The 24,107-nt window shown below is 41.3% G+C and overlaps 1 protein-coding gene across 1 annotated transcript; it reads right to left on the reverse strand.

Moving 5' to 3' along the window:
• Window positions 1–892: 892 nt before the first annotated feature.
• On the reverse strand, window positions 893–14,265 carry LOC139455280 (uncharacterized). The gene is made up of 17 exons (XM_071236831.1): window positions 14,146–14,265; window positions 13,520–13,571; window positions 12,609–12,714; window positions 11,598–11,783; window positions 10,069–10,198; window positions 9,550–9,673; window positions 8,382–8,485; window positions 7,749–7,887; window positions 7,080–7,248; window positions 6,417–6,541; window positions 5,970–6,090; window positions 4,865–4,984; window positions 3,787–3,883; window positions 3,466–3,658; window positions 3,065–3,158; window positions 1,598–1,693; window positions 893–1,108 (listed from the first exon to the last, which is right to left on the reverse strand). The coding sequence occupies exons 1-17, from the start codon at window positions 14,186–14,188 to the stop codon at window positions 992–994; spliced, it is 2,016 nt and encodes a 671-aa protein (XP_071092932.1). The 5' UTR covers window positions 14,189–14,265; the 3' UTR covers window positions 893–991.
• Between the last annotated feature and the right edge of the window lie 9,842 nt (window positions 14,266–24,107).

Genomic DNA, 24,107 nt, shown 5'->3' on the forward strand with positions numbered 1-24,107 from the left:
AGGAGGATTTAAGTGTCTAGTGAGTATTTTAAGGATTACCTTCCATATGAATGGGGTTTAAGGTCGCACTCATGTAGCGACGTGCATGCACGTGTGTGTGTGGCTGCTTGTACTAGTCCAGGCCAATGTCGATGTTATAGTGCTTGCCCAATGAGATACCATGCGGCACCTGAAGATGACTACTCCACTCAGACACAGTGTACTGATTACGAGTCGACCAGTCCTTGTATTAGCTCACTAACGTCGAGCGCCAGGCAGTGTAACAAGTACAATATTTTAACGTCGTTTGGTATGACGCGGCCAGGGATCGAACCCACGACCTTTCGCTCTCTGGGCAGACGCTCTGTCGACAAGACCATGGAGGCGGTCTACGTACGAAAGAACGCTAGACACTTAACATCAGTCGTCGTGTCTGTGTGATGCATTGACATCAGAATTCTCATACACACAACTATAGGTATAATATGTTGGCTTGTTTTACAGTACACAAGCGGTTCAAAACATACGATATACTGCCACTGTAACAGGAGAGGAAGTGAGTGCACACGTTAAAGCATGGGTTGGGAGAGTTTTTATCAAAGTAGGCAGATAATTAATTCATTGATATGATGATCTGTATTTCAATATTTCATGGGTGTAGATGCTTGTTGCTTTTTCCTTTTAATTTAATTTGCCAGAGATATGTGATTGCGTACTGCCGTGTATAAAGCTGCTTTTTACTTGAGGAAGTCAATTTCCATTTCCACGCCATGATGTTCTAATTGATATGGTTTTAGAAATATAAAAGTTAACGCAGACAACAACCAGTCTCGGTTATCCGCCGAAAAAGATTCCATTCAGTTTGAAAGACAACATAGCAGTAGTTGTACTACATAATGTACAGAACACTCGGTGTTTTAGAACACGCACAGACATAATGCCTTGTGCTTTCAGTATATTATCTTGAAGCGCCATAACGTGTCACATACATTGCAGAATCTGTTCATGACAATCAACAGTCGTTAACATCAGTACCCTGTGGTGCAGTCCACATTGCGACATCATCGAAGAATGCTGACCCTTGTTTGGTGTTTCGGTACAGGAGGTAGCAGTGGGCCTGAGAGATTCCCTGAAACAAAGTTGTGTCAATCACAACTTGAGATCCGGTCATGTATATGGCTTTTGATTGATATCAGAGTCTCAGATTGAGCTTTTACTTACGAGAACACATATTCACAAACCACATGACTGAAGTTAAACTGGTATTTTCCATCGTCTCCAAATTCGTATTTACAAAACTGTTGTATATGTTATGTTTATGTCGTTATGTTTCGAGTGCATTCAAATTCCTGTTTAAAATCATCGCCATTTGTCTCCAGTAAGCGCTAAGATAGAACATCTTTGACTTGTTTGCTTGTCTAAAGAAGTCAGGCTTTAGCAGAGAATTATGGGAAGATAAATTGCTGACATGTTCATAATACTTTTTACAGCAGGCTTCAATACGTACAAACACATTCATTTGTATTCTTGTAGGCTGCTAAACGTATTCAAAACTGTGACATATTGCAAGACATAAAGTCACAAACAAGAAAGAACAAATAACCACTGCAGTTCCTACCTCGGACACGTGCACCCTGAGGTCCACTCTCTGCCAGGTCGACACGCCGTTATGGAAGGGGGCGTTCTTGCCCCACACCCTCTGACCATCAGGCCTCTACAACGCCAAGAAGTAGACTATACCTCATGCAGAGGAATACAAAATGTCAATATTCCGTCTATAATTCGTAATGGGCCATGGTAATAGTTTCATAATAATTCCAAGTGTATGTTGGTAGATATGACGTTCACACTGAATCATTTTAGTATTACGCGTTCGTATAGACATATGCCTATTTGGCATCTGCAAAGCATTACAAACTGAAAATTTCAAGTATATTTCTTTTTCTTCCAACACTACCTTTACATAACACGACTGAAATTTATAACTCAAGCTCCTCTTAAAATAACTCTCACAGGATCGGTCGTATTCATAAATATGAAAAGTTTCCATGTTTTCCCGTGGTGATCATTGATGATGCTCCGATACAACCGAAGTATTGAAATAAGTTACAGACTTCAAATTAAAGTCACTTTCAGAAATATGTTTATCGATAGGAAACACTGTATGTAAAGTCAAACTTAAACTGAGGCCGTCCCAGTTTCCAATATGAATTTAAAATGATAACAAACAATCCAAGACACAATTAGTCCTCTTCCCTGGTGTGTTCCGAAATATATAACCTCTGAAAAAATGCTTAAGCTTGTGTTTTGCTTGTTTAAAGTCATTGAGTGATTAAGTGAGTGTGTTGGGTTTAACGCCCCTTTAAACAGTATTCCTGTTATATCACGGCGTGTCAGCTTAATGTGTGTAAAGTGATGCAGGTATCAGACGTTTACCACTTCGGTGAAACCCACGAACACGGGTATGGTGCTGACAAACCTAGAAACATCGAACCCACAATCTGGCGTGCCCAAGGGACGTAACTCTGCACAGCGAATCGCGGCACCCCAGACGACTGGGCCACCCGTGTCCCCCTTTAGCCTCACAACCTCAACCAGGCATGTCTTAAATGCCATTTCCTTTTTATCGTTCCAAAATACAGGAGATACCATGACATAAAAGTATATAAGACGATTCAAATATAACATTATATCCATGTAGCTTATTGTATGAAAGTTACAGTTGCTATGTCATATGCCTTATTGTGGTATGTTTCCAATACCGTTTTTAATAGTCCCGTCCAGGTTCGAACCCCAAATTACAAGATGAAGATTTGGAACACCCCCCACCCGAAGGTAACTGAGACCTTATTGACGTGATAATAATACAACGGAGACTGGTTCAGTCTAAGTCAAGTTAGGTTGTCTACTTATGTTGTGAGTAAGAGACATAACAACGGAAACAACCTGAGGCGACAATATACGGTTATATGTGATAAAGACATCTTACTTCACTTCCAGGGAAAGCTAGGAGGAAAGAAATCCATGCTTCAATGGTAAGTAAATGTGTATCATTCCATCTGTCAGAATGTGCCACCCCACGTACCGTGATGTCGCAGTACACGCTGTAATCACTGGGATCATTGGCCAATGACGTCCCGCTGTGTTTACTGTAGGCAGTCAGAAGGAAGCTGTGTATCCTTGTATGTGGAACAAAACGTGAAGCATTATTACAATTTGCTTTGTATGTAACCCTCAAAATAATGCCCATATGCAGCTAGAAAACACGGCACTTTATGTTTTCCTTTCTATAAATCACCATGATATTCATTCTGAACCCATTTCGTTTGACTTATGGTGTATGTTAATCTTGCAGTGATTACACTATTTAATCATGCAAAATGTATATGTTCTTTGGAGGTGAAGTAGTAATAGTAACAGGACTGACTTCATACAAAATGATAAGACTGTATTTCTGGGTGCATATACTAGTATTGGTCAACTCACGGAGGACTAAAGGTAAACACATGTGATGCACCGCCATTTGTTACGCTTATAGCATGTGAGCCGCTATGAGCACCGGAAGATGTCACAGTAAATCCTCCATGGTATGGCAGCCATGTTTTGTCTGAAGCGCCGTTTTCAAAGGAGTTGTTCGGAACCGTTATTTTCTGACATGACTGGTGTGAGCTTACAGAGTCTATAACGAAATCTTTGCATTAGCATAACGACGTCAAATGGTAAAACAGGGAATAAAATCGTATTCAATGAAACAATTTCAACGGTTGTGATCAGTAGTACTTTTATTCATCCTTAAAGAATATCAACCTTTCCCAAACACCCTGCTGTATTTGCTCCTTGAGGGCGGTGTCCATGGCGACAGGGTGGGGCAGCCAGTGGGGGTGTGGGTACCGGAACCAGTTACCTGTGCATGCGTCAAGAGGTATGTTGATGAGATCACATAATAGCTATTATAGTTCAGATTAATACAAAGAAAGGGAAAACATTATTAAAAACCTTCTGATGCTTTCTCGGTGTGATGTGAGATTAATCTAGTTACTTTTCGAAAAGTCAACGCCAGAGAATAATCAGTCTCGAATATATTCCGAAACAGATTCCACTGGGCGAAAAAGGCAAAATAGTGTAGACGATTATATGAATGGATCACTGACAATGAGTGGTGACACCAGGTGTTTGCGAAGAGGCCAAGTCAATCTTACTCTACAGGTTGAACCGCCACAATTTTCAGTGAAACGTAAGTGTTTGTTTGTTACTTGACACCGCACTGAGCAGCACCCTAGGCCTGTATACAATGTAGTCCTGACCAGACAATCCAGTGATTGATATTATGAAGAATGTTCCACGCTGTTGGTACTACTAACGACATTAAAGCTTCAAAACCCTTTCCATACACACAGTCCTCAAATTATTAATTGATCGGTTTGTATGTACATTTTTACATACCTTTCGGTTCCGTCAACACAAACAACAATGGCATATATATGTTTAAATGCATGTACTTTATCGTCGATCATGGGAACTGAATTGTACACATGCATATGGATCTTCAGTATTGTATTCAATGCTTATCTCAATATGTAAAGCAGTAAACACGCACCTGCACAGTAGCCTTGAGTTCTCACTATGTAAAGCAGTAAACACGCACCTGCACAGTAGCCTTGAGTTCTCACTATGTAAAGCAGTAAACATGCACCTGCACAGTAGCCTTGAGTTCTCACTATGTAAAACAGTAAACACGCACCTGCACAGTAGCCTTGAGTTCTCACTATGTAAAACAGTAAACACGCACCTGCACAGTAGCCTTGAGGTCTCACTATGTAAAGCAGTTAACACGCACCTGCACAGTAGCCTTGTGTTCTCACTATGTAAAGCAGTAAATACGCACCTGCACGGTAGCCTTGAGGTCGTTGATACCAGCAGCAAAGTCGGGGACATCTGTATTTGCCAGCAACACGTAGTAGTCAGCATGGGTCTTCATCTTCTCGTCATATATAGCCAGGTAAGCCTGTCATGGAAGTGAACCAGATAGTTGTAACACACAAACAATGTCGTCATATATAGCCAGGTAAGCCTGTCATGGAAGTGAACCAGATCGTTGCAACACACAATCAATCTCATTATATATAGCCAGGAAAGTCTATCATGGAAGTGAACCAAATTGTTGCAACACAGCAACAATCACGTCATATATAGCCAGGAAAGTCTATCATGGAAGTGAACCAGATGGTTGCAACACAGCAACAATCTCGTCATATATAGCCGGTAAGCCAATCATGGAACTGCACCAGATCGGTTCAACACACCAACCATCTCGTCATATATAGCCGGTAAGCCTATCATGGAACTGCACCAGAACGGTTCAACACACGAACAATCAACGTGAGTGAATGTTTACCGCCGCAGTTATTACGGCGGCCTGTAAATGATCGAGTCTGGACCAAGGAAACCAATATCCTCATGTCCGTCGACTTATTCCACGCATTGGGTAATGTTGGTCTATTCGAACCCGGAATCCTTGTAGAGGTAGATGTAATTGACGTGTATAATATAAAAAAAAGGTTTCTAGACATGATATCACAACACAGTTGACCTTCAGTCCTTCCAGGTTTGGAGGGACATTGTACTGAGAAAAGGGGCGCTCGTTAATACATCTGGATTTGTGTTCATACTTTTTGGTTTCACGTTTCGTCAACGCCGTCATACAACTGCAAAACTGTCATAAGTGACACGTAACCCAGCTCACAAACTTGCCACGGGTGGTGTATGAGGCAGTGTATAAAATCACTATCATTGAGGAGAACTTGAAATGGAGGGATAAACCGAGCTGAAATTCTGATTCATATGCATAAAGAACCAGATTAGTGAGAAGGGGTCGCAATTGGTGCCCATGGGGATGCCTACATCTTGCCAACATGAGGTAACTGTTTCGATGTCTTCTCGAAGGCATACATGTAGTCCCATATCGAAGCACATTTTGATCTAAGATCTACCTTATACGACCCCCCATGTACGGATGGTGGTACGCCGATGCTCCCATCTACAGCATGGTCATGCCCAGCGGTCCATTCTCTCACGTCAACATTTGGCAGTGAAGCCGAGTAGAATCCGCCACTGCAACATACATCCTATGTGTAGAAATGAATGTTCAAACATTTTGATTATTGCTGTCATCCTTCATGTGAAAACACAATTTCAGAATATCAGATGGAATTTTCCCTGTAAATAAAATAAATCATGTACGGACTAAATCTATATATTTCATTTGTACTTGAGTTATAAACATGTCCCTTTGAAAACAAGCCTCACGGTTTATTGGGGTTGTGTGATACGTCCTCACGACTTCCATCGAAGCTGAATAAAATCCTGGTCTAGAACCCGTTGACGGGATTAATGGGGCCCGGATGCGTACATTTTCACTGAATTTCGATGAAACATACCCAGAGTTAGCTTTGAGAATGAGCTTGACGGTCCAGGGTTTGTAGGGCGCTGCGTAACCTGTGTTACTGAGGACCAAGTGGAAACACAGGGTGCCTCCATGCTCGGCCTTTGTTGGAAACACTGCCTGGAACACCGACGTACTTTGTCAGCACCAGAGAAGCATCATTACTGACATCAATGAAGCATGGAATATTAATATTAAATTAGTTATGTAAATTATATCTCCTTCGGGTAATGTGTTTCTGACATGATGTAATATGCACAAATGTACTGCTAAATAATTGAGGAAAAAATGAATGTCTATCATTGATCGATTCATCCTCTTCCACCCTGAATGTAACCTGCTTGGTACTCTTCGCCTTATTGATCAGTGTTATGTACTAAACACGACATGCCAATCAGGGTGCACCACTGACTATATCTAAAATATTATGACAATAGTTTATCCATACAGAATATAATGAAAAGTTCCAAATATGTCAAATTCGCAACCGCAATAATTAAACAACTATTCTCAAAGAGACATTTTGTACGCAGTTTAAAGAGTTTTTTTCACTATGTCAAGACGGAACCCAGTTGATAAATTGAGCACGGATCGCCTTTCGGTTATTTCGGAATGACACGAGTGGTCACGAATGTGTTTGGTCTCTTGTCTCACACACCTGTTTTAGAGATAACCTGTAACCAAGGTCCCTGTGTATCTGCACAAAACAGCCTTGAGATTTCCAGTCCCCCGTCACCTCAGGGGAATAACCCTTGTTGATGAAGGACCAGTGAAATTGTTTCAATTCCTTCAGCGCAGTTGGGCAATCACTTCGGTGACTACCATGCCTGGAAAACAATTACATCATATGGAGTTAAACAATCATTAACTTTAAAAAGTACGGGATATAAAAAATACGAATAACTTGAAACAATTGTCTTAAATCCCTTGAAGAACCGAGATAAAATAGCTCTTCAGCAACCCATGCTTACCGTAAAAGGCGACTATGCTTGTCGTAAGAGGTGACTAACGGGATCGGGTGCATGTCATCGCATCCCAACTGCGTGAATCGATGTTCATGATATCAATCACTGGATTGTCTGGTCCAGACTCGATTATTTACAGACCGCCGTTATATAGCTGGAATATTGCTGAGTGCGGCGTTAAACAACCAAACAACCAACCAAGCAACCAACCAAGTGGCGTGATGTGGGGTAAATATATTGTGTCCCTTTACACTTTCACCGAGGGTCTACTGAGTGACTGCATGTTGTTTTTCGCTGCAGTCAGTAATGCAGAAAGACATAAAAAAGAGTTTAATGTATTGTAGTTTCAGACCTACACTTACTTTGATGGAGCTCTTCCGCATGTCTCGCCGCCGATTGGCAGATATTCCGTGTCAATCGCCAGATACGACTTTTCTGTCGCAACGTTTTCGTATGTACCAACGTCATCATCGGAGGCTAGAAAGCAGTCGTTATGGTGACCTGAATGGGATAGATATAGAACTGACCATTTGATATTCCACGGTGAGATCGGGACTATTCTTGGAAACAGAACATATTTTGAGTCACTGTTTCAATTTAGCCCAAACCATCTACATGTTTTTCTACTTGTTTTCAGGATATCCATCATGTTGAATCTCAAAAGGTTTACAACAACGTCGGAAATTCTTACGAAGGTACGTAAGACAGTGAATAAGTAAGTGAATGAGGGTATGAGTGTGTTGAGGTTAAACGCCGCTTTGATCTCTGTCTGTGTTCAGTTATTTCACTGTTTTTCAAACTGATGTTCTGGGAGAGCTTATAACAAACTAACTCCCTATTGATTCAAGTGTGCCCTTTTCTAACACCCAGTTTGTTGAAGATGATCATGGCTCGATTCGAACCCATGACGAGCTGACCCGAACAGGACGGAACTCTGATGGGAAAATGGAGGAACCTTAAACCACTCGTCCAGCAAGATACAAGATAACAAACACCTGTTCTCCCAGCGTGTGTATGTCGCTCCACGTCTGCCAGGCGGGAAGGCCTGTTGGTGTTCCAAAGCTTCATCTTGTAAGTCGGAGTTCGAACCTGGACGGGACTATTAAAAAACGGTATTGAAAACATACGCATACGATATAGCAACTGTAAATTTCACACAATAAGCTACATAGATATAATGTTAAATTTGAAATAAAAAGAAAGAATGATATCGTCTTATATACTTTTATGTCATGGTATCCCCTGTATTTTGGAACGATAAAAAGGAAATGGTATTTAAGACATGCCTGGTTGAGGTTGTGAGGCTAAAGGGGGACACGGGGGACCCAGTCGTCTAAGGCGCCGCGATTCGCTGTGCAGAGTTGCGTCCCTTGGGCACGCAAGAAACCTATGATGTTTCTAGGTTTGTCAGCACCATACCCGTGCTCGTGGGTTTCACCGAAGTGGTAAACGTCTGAGACCTGCATCACTTCGGGCTTTCCTCCCGTATTAACCTGACACGTCGTGATATAACTGGAATACTGTTTAAACCCAACTCACTCACTCACTGTGAGGCTAAAGTGAGGCATAAACGTTTTGATTGTATGAATGCAATATGGTATTAAACCTTATAAATGTTGATGAAAAAAAGCCATTAAAATTACATATATGTTGAAATCAACTGACACTTTAGTGTTAAAATTAAGATTCGTCGTAGTAAATATAAATGACTTTGCTGCTTTCCTTGTGTCATGACTGTTTTCTGTGCGGTCGGGTAGCCAAGTGGTTAAAGCGTTCGCTCGTCACGCCGAAGACCCGGGTTCGAATCCCGACATGGGTACAATGTGTGAAGCCAATTTCTGGTGTCCCCCGTCGTCATATTGCTGGAATATTGCTAAAAGCGGCGTAAAACCAAACTCACTCACTCACTTACTTGACTGTGTCGTCTTCCAAAAACATAAACACGACAGCACCAGGTAATGGCGTTTGTACTGTGCATAGACCGACTGTATATGTTATTATTGAAATATGAATCAACAAAAGTTACCATGGCGAATATGTACACACAGTACAAGAGGTTTCATAAACTTTCAGAGCTCAGTAATATGGCGTAACCTTCTTCTGTTCAAGAAACATTTACGTTCACGACCATAACATTGTGACATCTTAATGGTATGTATTTACATGGAAGTGGGTGAGTTGTCGATAATGGCGGTCAGAACATCTCTCCGATCCTGCCAATTTGTGGCTGACAGACCATTGGTCAAGTGGTTGGGGTCGCCAAAATACGTCGTGTAGTACCATTCACCTGTCATCAAAGCAAGAATGTACATTTGTCATTTTATTATCCCGGATCAATTTATATTGCCCTCTTGCCATAAAAAGCCGTAAAAATACCGCCTCAAAATTGCCTGAGGCAAAGAGATTGCAGCTGGAACACAACAAAGGTACATTCCTCAGTTGTTTTGGTAAACGCGTTTGTTTGTCTGGCTTGGGTGTCATTAACTAATTTGACCGAAATTCATGACGTTCAACATTTGAAGGTACATGTTTTCCTCTGAAGTAATACCAAATTAATAATGATGTGAACTGTTCCTTTTCAATACTGCGAAAGAAATTGTTATGTAGAAATATATTCGATGATGAATATATATTTAATGAAGCGAAGAAACAGGAAAATGTATATGCAATACTATTAATTACCCCAAATGCCAATGAAGCCTGCTTGTATCACTGATATGACACCCTCATAGGCTTTCCATATTGGTCCCAACTGCCTGATGTGTTCCAGCATCCACTGCTTGGTGGCGTCACCGTAAGGGGCCGTGCTGCGCTGTTTGAATAAGGGATATTGTTACACAAAGAGTCGATGAAGATGTTGAACTGGTTCAGTTTATGTTTCTAAGCATCGAATCAAGAATTTTAATGTCATGTACATGGTTGAATTGTCCAGCACAATTGGAGATTGGATAAGGTGATATCTATATAATTATGCAAAACAATATGTAAAGCTCCCGTCTCCCGTCTCCCGTCTCCCGCACAGCGTTGCCTAAACGGTGTCAATTGTAAAATGTGCAGTATTATGTTACCCATACCGTGTTCAGTGTCACCCTTACACGGATGTTACCCACAGTTTTACTCACACCATGTAAAATGTTGCCCACGCCGTGTTCAAGGTTACCACACCTTGTTCAATGTTGCCCAAACCGTGTTCGATGTTGCCCAAGCCGTGTTCAATGTTACCCAAGACGTGTTCAGTGTTACCCTTACCGTGTTTAATGTAGCACTTGGTGTTCAATGTCTTGTACAATGTGACAAACACCGAGTTCAGTGTTACCAACGTCACGCCCGTTGTTACCTGAACGTGTTCAATGTTGCCCTAACCGTGTTCGATGTTACCCAAGACGTGATCAGTGTTACTCTTACCGTGTTTAATGTAGCACTTTGTGTCCAATGTCTTGTACAATGTGACAAACACCGAGTTCAGTGTTACTAACGTCACGTCCGTTGTTACCTGAACGTGTTCAATGTTGCCCTAACCGTGTTCGATATTACCCAAGACGTGATCAGTGTTACCCTTACCGTGTTTAATGTAGCACTTTGTGTCCAATGTCTTGTACAATGTGACAAACACCGAGTTCAGTGTTACTAACGTCACGTCCGTTGTTACCTGAACGTGTTCAATGTTGCCCTAACCGTGTTCGATGTTACCCAAGACGTGATCAGTGTTACCCTTACCGTGTTTAATGTAGCACTTGGTGTTCAATGTCTTGTACAATGTGACAAACACCGTGTTCAGTGTTACTAACGTCACGTCCGTTGTTACCTGAACGTGTTCAATGTTGCCCTAACCGTGTTCGATGTTACCCAAGACGTGTTCAGTGTTACTCTTACCGTGTTTAATGTAACTCTTTGTGTCCAATGTCTTGTACAATGTGACAAGTATATCAGTGTTACTAACGTCACGTCCGTTGTTACCCGAACGTGTTCAATGTTACCACACTGCGTTCAATGTTACCTACACTGCGTCCAATGTTACCTACACTGCGTTCAATGTTACCTACACTGCGTCCAATGTTACCCACACTGCGTCCAATGTTACCTACACTGCGTCCAATGTTACCTACACTGCTTTCAATGTTACCTACACTGCGTTCAATGTTACCTACACTGCGTTCAATGTTATCTACACTGCGTTCAATGTTACCTACACTGCGTTCAATGTTACCTACACTGTGACTGGTGTAGCTGAACCTCAGAGCCACGGTCCAGCCAGCATCCTTCACAATGTCAAGGTCATCCCGTATGTGTGTGAGGAAGGTATTGCTGATGGAGGAATGAACAAAGGAGTCGAGAACATAGATCCTCAGTCCGATGTTAACGCCATCATCTCGCCGCACAGTGTCCAAGTAATGGACCTGAAACAAAACAGATCATGTTACCATGTGTTCATCAATCAGTTAGCCTATAATTATTATTCATTTGTCCTTACCTGCATTTTCATAACCATAAAACATTGCAAGAGAATAATCAGTCTCGATTTTCCGTCGAAACAGATTCCAATTGGCATATAAGGCAAAATAGCGAAGAAAATGATATGAATTGATCAATGAAAGGTCATGACACCAGGTGTTCGCGAAAGTAGTAAGCCTACTTAGGCTTCCACCGTTCAGTCATACAATATAAGAGTATTGGTTTGTAAATTCATCGATCCATCCACCCGTCCATTCACACATACGAAGGATCTTGTCACCAAGTCAACACATCCATCCATTAAGCAAAAGGGGCGGTCGCGGTCGTGTAGCCAAGTGGTTAAAGCGTTCGCTCGTCACGCCGAAGACTCGGGTTCGATTCCCGACATGGGTAAATGTGTGAAGCCAATTTCTGGTGTCCCCCGCCGTGATATTGCTGGAATATTGCTAAAAGCGGCGTAAAATCAAACTCACTCACTCACACCATTAAGCGTAAAACAAGTGTTTGCAATGTCATCATTTGTATTTAAACTCATGACTAAGGCTTAGGTGTGACCAACGCGTCTGCTTGCAACGCCGAAGGCAAGCAATCAATTCTTCACTGGGTTCCTGAGCTCTTTCAATGCCTTCTCCGACCTATTATGACTAAACAATGCTAAAAACGGCGTAAAATCATATTCGTTCAATAATATTACGAAATAGCAGTTCTATCCTATAAATGAAAACTTGTATGTTAAATATATTGTAACAGCAAAATTTGATTCAACTGACTGTGAGAGGTGAGAAGTGACTTGATGTGGTCTCCAAATGTTGGTAGAAGCCGCGTCCCGGGTTCTCTATGTGAGCATCCGATGAATGGTAACTGACTGAGTGGTAGCTGAAGCAAGGCAGTCGCATTACAGTCAGTGAATTTGGTTTTGATTCATATGTTTAGTTCTGTCATGGCGTGACAGTTTGATGTGGGCGAACAACCGACTTGGCGCAGGGCATAGACTTTTGCCACTATTGAGACCATCGAGTATGATGGTAACAAGCAAATGGGCACATTTGTGTATGCAGAAAGGTACATCGAGTATATTTATGTAGTATCTGTGCCGCCGACGACCCCAACAGCGTTCACTGAAGTTATAGGTGCCATACTGAGTTATGAAAAAAGTTATCTGCACCCAATGGTCTTAAATATGGCCAAGCCCTCTATGTAAATGCCAAAATCTGATGCTTATACTTCAAACCAACATTTTCATAATGACATGGGCCTCGTGATGAACTCTGAGAGTTTGGAACTATCTTCAGGGTACCATCTTGACTCATTTCAGTGGCTCGTCCTTTTTCACTGTTCAGTAGTGTTACCACAAAACAATTACTTGACCCCTCTAGCTATATGTGAGTGAGTGAGTTTGTTAACCGCTGTTAACAGTATTCCGGTTATATCACGGCATGTCAGCTAGAAGTAGGAGGACCGAAGCACAGGACATTTTAGAAGCAGGAATATCAATAAAGACAGGGTTTCGATCTCTCTTTCCTTCATATTTTCTGTTACCATATTTCAGAGCCATACATTTTGTTTAATGAAAGTTATAAGCTCACATTGTGTCCAGATGAAAGGAGATATCTGAACTGCATCAATGAATGTTCATGTAAAAAGGTGGTGGAAAATGTATGAACACACGTGGTTGTCCTACCTATTAGGATCCTTTGCAATGTTGCTGCATGACGAACAGGCGCTGGAGCTCCCTGAAATATGAAATGCTGACCCATCAAACCTGGCTATCAATGTCCATGAGAGACGTTCCATTGTGTTACGTGAATGAGTGAGTATGGTTATACACTCTTTAGCAACATTCCAGCAATATCACGGCGGGGGCATCTGGAACACAGTGTACCCATGTGCGGAATCGACCCCGGATCTTCGACATGACGAGCGAACGCTTTAACCACTAGGCCAACCCACCGCCGCTCTTATGATACGACATCAAATTAATACTTAACTTGGACACAACTCTCCCGGGTGATGAATACATCCTTTGGTTATGGTCCTAGAATAGTTAGAATATGCATTCATTCATGTATGATACTTTAACAGTTGTCATAACTTCATTAACTGAACACCTTATAAGAAAGGCTTTCTTTGAAACTTAGGAAGATGTAATTCGGACGTACAGATGTAGTACAGTATTTGTGTAAACTCTGTGGTATTTGCTCGTTACGAAGCAAGGATTTGATACCTTCATTGTAATTGTTCAGGAAGCGTTTGCTTAAATATTTGTCCGCATAACATTGCACTTGCACATGACATAACATGGCTTACCTTTTATGCTGACACAGAGAACTAGCCACCCAAAGATGTTCATGGTTGCATGTGCTCAGAATGAAAGCAGCATGTCCAGCAATGTACACACATGTGGCTGGGTTCCTTGAAGGTCGTGTGACCGACATGAAAATCTTAACAGATATAAAGCTGAACTATCTTCAGATTGACCTACATGTAGGTAATTTCACATTAGTGCGGTATAAACTTGGTTTGTCTCGGAATTGTAATCTTATGACGTTACATTTTTTTTTTAAATGTCAAGGCAGCATTAAAAATGGCAGTGAGATGACCTGGCCACATATGATGTCTGGTATCTTATCTATCAGTAATTTTGAAAGTCTTATGGCATTGTGTAAAAATGACTTATTGCACACGTAAGCAGAAGTGTATATGCCCTGATATTTCTTTTGCAAATACTGGTTGCTGGTTTCTTCGTTGCGAATATGTGCACACAGCACATTAGGCACTGGATTAAAACACCCTAGTGTAGGACGTGTAGGACCCTGAGAAGCCGCACATCGCGGAACTCATTCATTGATCTTAATTACCTCAACACTTTTACTGCATATATATATATATATATATATATATATATATATATATATATATATATATATATATATATATATATATATATAGCGTCAGCAGGTTAATTATGTTCTGTGGTTGGAATATCTATGTTAAGAGTCGAGACATAATAAAACTTCAAAGTCTACTGTTTGCACATAACTTGAAAAAATGTCGCAACTACGAACAACATAACTGTAAATCAAGCATGAACAACATCGTGGTTCTAAAACACATAGACTGGTCACAAAGAAGCTACTTTAAGTTAAACAGTATACTACAAGGAACCATATTCAGACATACGGACTTTCACAGTAGCCTCTAGGTCGTTCATGCCTGCAGCACAGTCAGGAACGTCGACCTTTGCCAGAAGCATATACTGGTCAGCATGGGTCCTCATTTTCACGTTTTTTTTATGAAAGCATACCTACATTAAAACATCACTGGATACAGGTAGGGGTGGTGTGGGCTGTTGTTTGGGTGTTGCAACCACAAGACAGAAAAGGTGGACTTCGCGTTAAGATTATTTAGCTTATACAGCAACATGCACGTGTATTTGGACCTGTGTTTTTTTACCTTACAAAGCCCCTGAGACACTTTAATATGGACATGGGGCACGTTACACTGATTCCGACAAGTCCTTGTTTTAGTGCTAGCCTACTGCGATATCATGCCACAGTTTAACATCGATACCCCACTCAGACACAGTATACTGACACCGAGCCGACCAGTCCTTGTTTTAAAATGCTAGCTTACTGCGATATCATGCCACAGTTTAACATCGATACCCCACTCAGATAAAGTATACTGGCTCCGAGCCGACCAGTCCCTTTATCACCTTAATACTGAGCGCAAGGTGACAACAATTATGTTTGACCATCTTATGACATGACGCAGCCTGGGGTCGAACCATCGACCGACCTCTCTCCAGGAGGCTGAATGACTGTAGATACTTAAAAGTAGAACCGTTAGACGGCGTCAAACCCAACTCGTTCTCTCCATCATTTTGGTCCTTCTGGTAGTGTAAGACGGCACGGTGACACTTCACTCCACCGCCTGGTCCTGTCCAGTCACTCAAAGCTTGAACTTCCACATTATAGGTGCCTGTCGGGTGGCCAAGTGGTTGTAGCATTCGCTCGTCACGCCGAACACCCGGGTTCAATTCCCCACATGGGTACAATGCGTGAAGCCCATATGTGGTGTCCCCCGCCGTGATATTGCTGGAATGTTGCTAAAAGCGGCATAAAACTGAGATTTGGGCCCCACGCATTTCTGAGTAAAGAGGTTATGGTCCAACTTAATGAGGTTTTTCATCCCATGTATTTGTAGGTAATGAGGTTTTGAAGTCGCGTATCTCGAATTTATAACTAATAGCGAGTAATTAATAGAGTAAATGAGGTTTGGGTCCACCGAGACTTGAATAAATGAGGTTTTGGTTCCACATATTTCTGTGTAATGAGGTTCTGGTTCCAAATAATACGAGTAAATGAGGTTTCGTTCCAACTTATCTCGGGTTTGAGGGGTTTTATTTTTTATTTAACGCGGTTTTGGTCGCAGGTATTTCAAGTTCAGGTTTTTGGATGCATTGTATATACTGGCATACTCTTTGGGAATAATCCATTTCAGTCGTGAGGATATCCAGGCGGTCTAGCCAGTTTATGTTCGAGAGACCGTGGACTCCATGCTCATCCGGTTTGTTGGCTACGTCGGAATACGAGGGGTGTCCGATGGACCTAGTGGAATGAAACTTGGCATAGGTATTAGTCTTTCTCCACATAGGAACCACCAAGAGTTACACACTTCTCCCATCGTTTTATAGACCTCGCTTGTGAAAGCCCTCATTTTGCGTCTCAAACCAGGACTTGACTTCAGAAATCAGTGTTTCATCATCTGTGAAAAGTTTTCCTTTCACAAATGACTTCATCGAAAGTTTATTTTGGTGTGCGACTTTTCAGATATAAAAACCTAATCACTGCTCGGTATTCTACTGGCTCCATTGTCACACCCTACTCGATCATAACACCTGTAAAAGTGGTAAGATTAATAGTTCGGTGCTGCAAATTCAGACATAACCCAAAGATACATGTATCATTACACATGTGAAATTTCAATCAAATATGATAACCCCAAGTGGTTTAGGGGAAATCTTTAATGAACACCCCTCGTATGTTGTGTAGTCCCACTCACCTGTATATATGTTTGTTAATACAGGAGTGGGTGTTGTAAAGAGTCGGAGTATTTAAAGATATACCTTCACACACTCCAGCCAACCAATACTTGACTACACAAGTCACAAAGATGTGTAAAACAACAAACACACAAACAAACAAAACTGTGTTACAATTAGTAAATTTGATGGCGTGTATTTGAACTTGAAGCGAATGCGCAGCTTTTGTCCATTTGGTAGTTATAATAAGAGTGTATTACCACACGTTGCGATAAAGCCAGTTTGAATAGCACTGAGTATTTCTTCGTATTCAAGCCATATACTCAGCTGTTTGATGTGCTCCACAATCCATTGTTAGTTTGCGTCAACTAAAGGCTTTGCTACAAACATCAAATTGATACTTCGGATGTTGTTCTATGCCCCGTTCCACAAAGCGATGTTCGCGCTACAATGATTGTAAGCCTAAGTTAAAGCATATGCGATACGATCATCTTAAAGCTAAGATGCTTTGTTGAACGAAGCCCTGGTGTTAACCGTCACTGAAATCAACCCGCATCACACATGCAACATTTAGAAGTTTTGCATGACGAAATAATAAAACAGAGATTGGATTTATCAAACACCCGGTGTTGTCATATTGTCCTGAAGGGATACTTTTGGGTTAAGAGGTCCGTTGACTTATGTTATAAGGATGTGATGGATTGTTGAGCTTGAATTATTTTGTCTATGCATACGTCTATCATTAAATCTCCTTAAACCTTTTTACACATTCGGAAAGTATGGCACAAGGATTCGTCTCATAGAACAACATAAAAAATCAATTTTGTGGTTATTGTCAATGGATATGTTAGGGTTTTTTTCAATATCATTTTACATTTCCAACTTTCATCGATACGTTATGATAGAAATATGATCTCACGTTTACGACAATGCTTTGATACTACGTATACACTGTATCTAAACAAACGTGTGACAATACAAATCGATGAATTGTCATTAAACAGGTGTTTCAATGTCGGTCTGGCCATCAGCCCATGATATACCGTTCTCATATTCATATTGATGACAGGATGATTCGGTGTATGTTAGACTACTACGATATACGACACAAACATCCCGAGGGCAAATCATATGCCAAGGTAAGAACAAGCCAAAAGGTGAAGGCACCCATTAACATGTCAACGTGTTTTAGCAATAAAGCGTGGAAAATATTTTATCAAGTTAAGGACACCATATGCCACTGACATTTTCATTCGGGGTAGGAGAACAAACTATATGTTCTGTCACTTCTTCAGGACACCAATATCTTTTTGATTAGAGTAACTGAACCCTTTTTCTCAAGACATCCATCACTACCCAGATGCTTATAGTTCTGATGACATAGGAAAACCTGAGGTCAACTGTCAAGGTAATTACGTAGGTGCGCCAGGGATGGGATGCGGATGTCCACATACTCGTCCAGGATGTACGTCCTCAGGCCAATGTTGACGCCATGGTAACGTGGGGAGCGGTCAAACTGTTACACAACGTTTTATGTACGAAGCTAAGGACAGGGTTGAATAGGGCTTCTAACCTTGAACATGATGTTATGAATATTATAAACTGCCGGTCAAAAGAAAGTATACATTTGAAAATTGGATTTGACCAAACAATTACAAACGTTATCAACATGTTAATAGGCTGAAAACAGTTGCCAAAACACTACAAACTTAAAGTACAAAACACAACTAAGATACCCGTATCAAATACAACACCAAAGAGTGACCATTTCTTGTTTGTTCCCACAAACATGGGTGTACGTCTTCTTTTACTTTGCATTGTCTGGACGTATTCATGTGACTAACAACCATTCTTTTTTTTAACTTACAATCATTAGTTGGACTTATTGCATTATCTAGTACAGGCGTACATAAATGGCTAACGTAAATGACAAAGGACGACTAGCGACTTCAGTGACACAATATAGCGTGTGTTTAGTCCTTATTAACATCTTTTGAAAAACAGTATTAAGTTTAGATATCAGAAATATTTGCTAATATCTGCTTTCGTGAATGACTTTCGCAACAACGTTATCTGATGCAAAAGGTCCCAAATATGCAAGCGTTGATTGCAAAACTTATTCCCCTCCGCTTTCATAACAATTTCTAAAATTTGGTTTCTACAATAATGTAGAACTCATTTCCAATCTCATTAAAATTAGATCGGTATCGCTAAACAAATATCTGATGACATCCCATTACGGATCAAGTCAGAACGACTTTTCATCCGACCAGATCATGATTGTTGGTTGTCTTGTTGTTTGACGCCGCACTCAGCAATATTCCAGCTATATGACGGCGGTCTGTAAATAATCAAGTCTGCACCACACTATCCAGTGATTGATATCATGAGCATCAGTCCACGCAATTGGGATTGATGACATGCATCAACCATATATACTGATGGACAACATATAACTCACCAAAGATTATGACAAGCAGGCAGAAATTCAGCATCTCGACATTCGTCGCTGACTTATCTGAAAAAAATAAGAACTGGTATGAATGGTTGGTGGTTGATTATTGCAAAATATGGTTATCAGCAAAAGATATATTACTGAATCACAGTGTTATTTGAATATTTGGAAATATTAGTTTTAAGACACAGAAAGGTCGATATAGTTTATAATATTGATCTGATATATTAAGTAAATATGCATATACATACCAAACCAAACCAACACTCCACACCCCCACCCCCACCCCCACCCCCACCCCCAGCCACACACACACACACACACACACACACACACACAAACATACATACATAGTGGACATAGTGGACATGGAGAGCGATATGACGGTGATCTGTAAATAATCAAGTCTGGACCAAACAATCCAGTGATTGACATCATGAGCATCAATCCACATAATTGGGATACAGTGACATGCATCAACCAAATCAGCAAGCCTGACCACGCGATCCTGTTAGTCACCTCTTACGACAAGCATGACCGCCTTTGACGGTATGACGTGCAAACACAACATGGTGTCAGTAGTGAGTGAGTGAGTAAATGTTGCTTTAAGCCGCATCAGCAATATTCCAGCTATAGTAGTGGGATGACATAAACAACATACATTTTACCAAGAGGCGAGTTAAGAATTTCAATAGAAAGCTCGAACGTACGTGAAAACATGGCCGCCACCATCCTGTGTTTACCTCCTCGTGAGTATGGTAGGAAATTTCGGACAAAGACACAAATTACTGTAAACATGGAACATTTAAAGCTACCACTGGAATTAGACTTTTATGACGGTTACTTAACAAAAACTTGGAGAAGATGGGAATAAACCCTGAAATTTTATCTCACTTTAGGAATGTCAAAAGCAAACGAAAATGTGGTTTGGATTTGGTTGACTTTTTTTCAATCAAATGCACGTGTAGAGAAATCACTTTGATTTGAAGGGAATGCTGAAGAAGAAAAAAAACTGGACAAGTGTTTTAATATTTACAGTCCCATCGGCAATATTACAGCCATATGGTGCAATACATAAATTTAGGCAAAGGACAGTTAAAGAACTAGATTATCACAGATTCAGGTTTAAAACTAGTACATGACCATAAAACCTAATTATTCATAACAATATAACATCGAGCTATATATCACCTGCAACCGAAGGTAGGCCACTGTACTGGGAACCAGTGGGACTTACAATACTTGTCTACCTGCATGGACACCAGCAGGATTCACAACATCCCTTTAGTCACTGGTGATTATGGAGAAGGTTAGCCAAAGATTAAAACAAAGAAATATTCTACGATTAAAGGATTTACTCCAAGAATAAAATGAGACCTTATGTTAAAAAGATCCCTTGTAACACTTGTAACACCGGGGTGTAGTTGGAACATTAACCTCCACTCCGTTAAAATAACCGGTTTTGATTGACTTTGGAATTTTGGAAAGATAAAAAGTGAAAAGATAGGTATTTGTTTGGTTAAAGTTTCCATCTTCGGAATTTCTACTAAACCGTTAAAAAGCTGTGACCCCTTGGTGTTTCAATTCAGCAGCAATTTCTTCTTCTGATAGACACCGAGTGCGGTCCCTGAAAATGCCTCTGCTAGAATCCAGTGTCATGTGCACTGAAACAACAACCTTAGTGTTAACAAAATGCAGTCGACCCAGCAGATTGACAGGTACGTGTAGTTGTATAAGTGCACATTCTACAAGGATGGAACCCGAACGAAGACGTGTAACATTGGTTACAGACACAGACACTTTGAATGCCGTTCGAGATGACAAAATGATTTAGTTTTCAAGGATTGCGATAATAACATATGCGATAATAATGAATCGTGGCCAAGCATCTGCAATCGTGGTTGATGTTTCTTCTTCGTTCAGACGTTATAGAATCGACATGACGACGTTTATTTGTTTTGAAAGAACCAGACTATTTGTTGTGAGCCATGGTGTTATTTTATGATTCGGCATCCCTGCTCCCCACCCGCCATCGAGTGTCAACAAGGACGATGTCACAGTGGAAGCCAACCTGCTCCAGAAAATATAGACTTGAAAAGCTATGAGATAAAGTAAGTGTCGGGCTGGTTCGGTCCATAACACTGTTCCCAAGAAACACAGAATTCAGAGGTCTCTATCTCCAGATTGGCCCATGAAGCACCGACTTCTAGGCAAAATGGAGCATACAATTGTTTTGAATAGAAATTAAAGTATGATATCACATATTTCTGTGAATAATATAGATTTCCAAAGGGTAAAAATGGTCGAATCGGTGTGTTGAGCAAAAGGAACACCGGTTCCTTGCTCCAGTGCCCTCAGCCACCAGAATCCCATCCTCCACCGACACAGGGGCGCAACCCACGGCAAACAGGTTGCCCAATTCGGTCACCACTTAGACCAGCAACGGGATGCTGAGGACACATTCTTGTCTACCCCCGGCCCCCAAGGGAGTAACTGAACACGAAAGATACGTATCTCAGTATTCGTTAATATAGAAATAGACCTTTAGGATCACCTGCACAAATACTGATGAAAAGTCGTCTCAGGGCAACACTACCTACCACCGAATCTCAACTTGAACCTACAGTCAAGCGATACAAGATAATCTGAAACATAAACAGAGTAGTTAGAAGAAACGATATGACACTCCATGTGAGTTCCATGACAATGCTTGATTTAGAAGTGGGTGAGGAAGTTCGAGTATGACGAAAGAGTTGATGGCATCCAGCTGTGATAGTGAAGCATGCAGATGCTCCAAGATCGTATCAGGTGGAGACAGCCTGGCCTTTTCCTGTAACAACAGTTTATTTAGTAATTGGCTGGCGACATTGTGTCCGACCTCCAATGGACAAAAGACCTGCATCACTTCGGGCTTTCCTCCCACATTAAGCTGACACTCCGCGATATAATTGGATAGCTGTTACTTACTCACCAATGGACAATGGTGCAAACATAACACCATTAGATAACACCGGTTTTGATTGCAAGAGAGTATTTCATCACGTATCTGACGAGCGAAATACTCAGAAAGTCCGTTTATTCCCGTACACCTATCTCGAAGGAGTGAAATATGCTCCAAAGGATTAAGGGCAAAGGCTCAAAAACAAGTGTCCATCATATGGACGACAGTCGCAGTTTGTACTCCAAGCTAGCAACACCCCTCCAGCCTACCAAGCCACCCAAGCCAACCAGCCACCAAGCCAAAACTTACCCAGCAAAGCCTCCCAAGCCAGCACAGTTTCACTGATAGCCAGCAGAGGAGGTAATTATCAAAACACACACCCACATTCTCTCTTAAATCTACTCACACCCAAGCCCGCAAATCCACAAAAACACTAAAAATCCTCATAGGTAAACAATAGGATAATCCACAACCCCTAAATAACAATCTCAAAAACCTAAACACATCTCAACAAACCTGCTCAACCAGTACCCACCACCTACTCCCTAAAAACACACTCTCACTACCAACTCACTCCACACAAACCCACTCACCACATCCACTCACCTCACCCCACTAGCCGCAAAACATGTCCGACTCCCGCAACACTACCCAGGCAGACATCCACCAAACAGAATCACCCACACCTTCGGAAGCCCACAACACTTCCGGGAGGACATCCATCCAACTCATACCTGACGGTTTCGGCTCCAAATCACCAGTAGCTTCACCCACCAAAACAGCCGTATCGCCGATCCCCACAACAAACACCAAAAAAAGGAAGCTGGACAGTTCCAACACACAACCACCACCAAACATGTCGCCCGCATCCATCATCACCACATTCGCCCTTTACTTTTGCGCTACAGGCCCCATAAACGTCCTTTCTAAATGTCTCACAGCCAATAAAGTAGGAATCTGGTTCAAACAGCACAAAATTCACTTCGACAAAATTAAAGAGGCTAACAAAGGTTTCCAAATAATTTTCCCAGACCAGGACTCCCTAAACGCAGCCAAAAAAATCACCCAAATCTTCCAATACACAGTAACTCATCAAACCCCAAACTGGCAGCTATTCACTAGGGGCGTAATCAGAGTAAATCCTAAAGAAAACAACGAAGACTTAGACATGTACGCACAAGACGCTAACGATAACCAAGATATGTACCCCCAACCTAAAATAACTAGCACCCGAAGAATAACTTCAAATAGAAACGGTAAAATCTCAAACACACCAATAGTCATAATCAATTTCCAAAAATCAGCTAAATATCCAGAAGCACCTAAATTTATCTCCTTCGGAGCAACCACTAAATTAGAAGTCAAACCATACATAAAACAAGTTAAACAATGCTCTAACTGTCTCCAATACAACCACACAGCCAATGAATGTAAATTCCAAAAAACTAAATGCAGGAAATGCGCCCAAACTGACTGCCCAGGGACATGCACACCCTGGTGCATACACTGTAAAAGCATACAACATTCCTCACTATCCAACCACTGCCCTCATAGACACACCCTCACACAACAGGCCAACAAACACATCAATATCGACACGGCCAAACTCCAAACAAAAAGACAAGCACAGCATACAAAACAACCTCTGCTACCCACACCACAACCAAACAACACCCCACACTTAAACTCGGCATGGGATGGCATCCTGCAAAGAGTACATCCAGCACCCAAAACACACATCCACCACACGTCCATCCCACAACCCTCCACTAGCACATTCACAACATCCACACCTGCACGCAAAACAAGCAACAATACGCCCGCCACAA

This window comes from Haliotis cracherodii, unplaced genomic scaffold, assembly GCF_022045235.1.
Source record: "Haliotis cracherodii isolate W230 unplaced genomic scaffold, xgHalCrac1.p SCAF_11, whole genome shotgun sequence".
Taxonomy (NCBI): domain Eukaryota; kingdom Metazoa; phylum Mollusca; class Gastropoda; order Lepetellida; family Haliotidae; genus Haliotis; species Haliotis cracherodii.

Coding starts and splice junctions, on each gene's coding strand:
- LOC139455280 (XM_071236831.1), bottom strand. CDS start 14,188: ATGAACATCTTTGGGTGGCTAGTTCTCTGTGTCAGCATAAAAG. Junction 12,715..13,519: donor ATTGCAAAGGATCCTAATAG/GTAGGACAACCA, acceptor GCCTTGCTTCAG/CTACCACTCAGTCAGTTACC. Junction 1,694..3,064: donor GCGTGTACTGCGACATCACG/GTACGTGGGGTG, acceptor TTGGCGTTGTAG/AGGCCTGATGGTCAGAGGGT.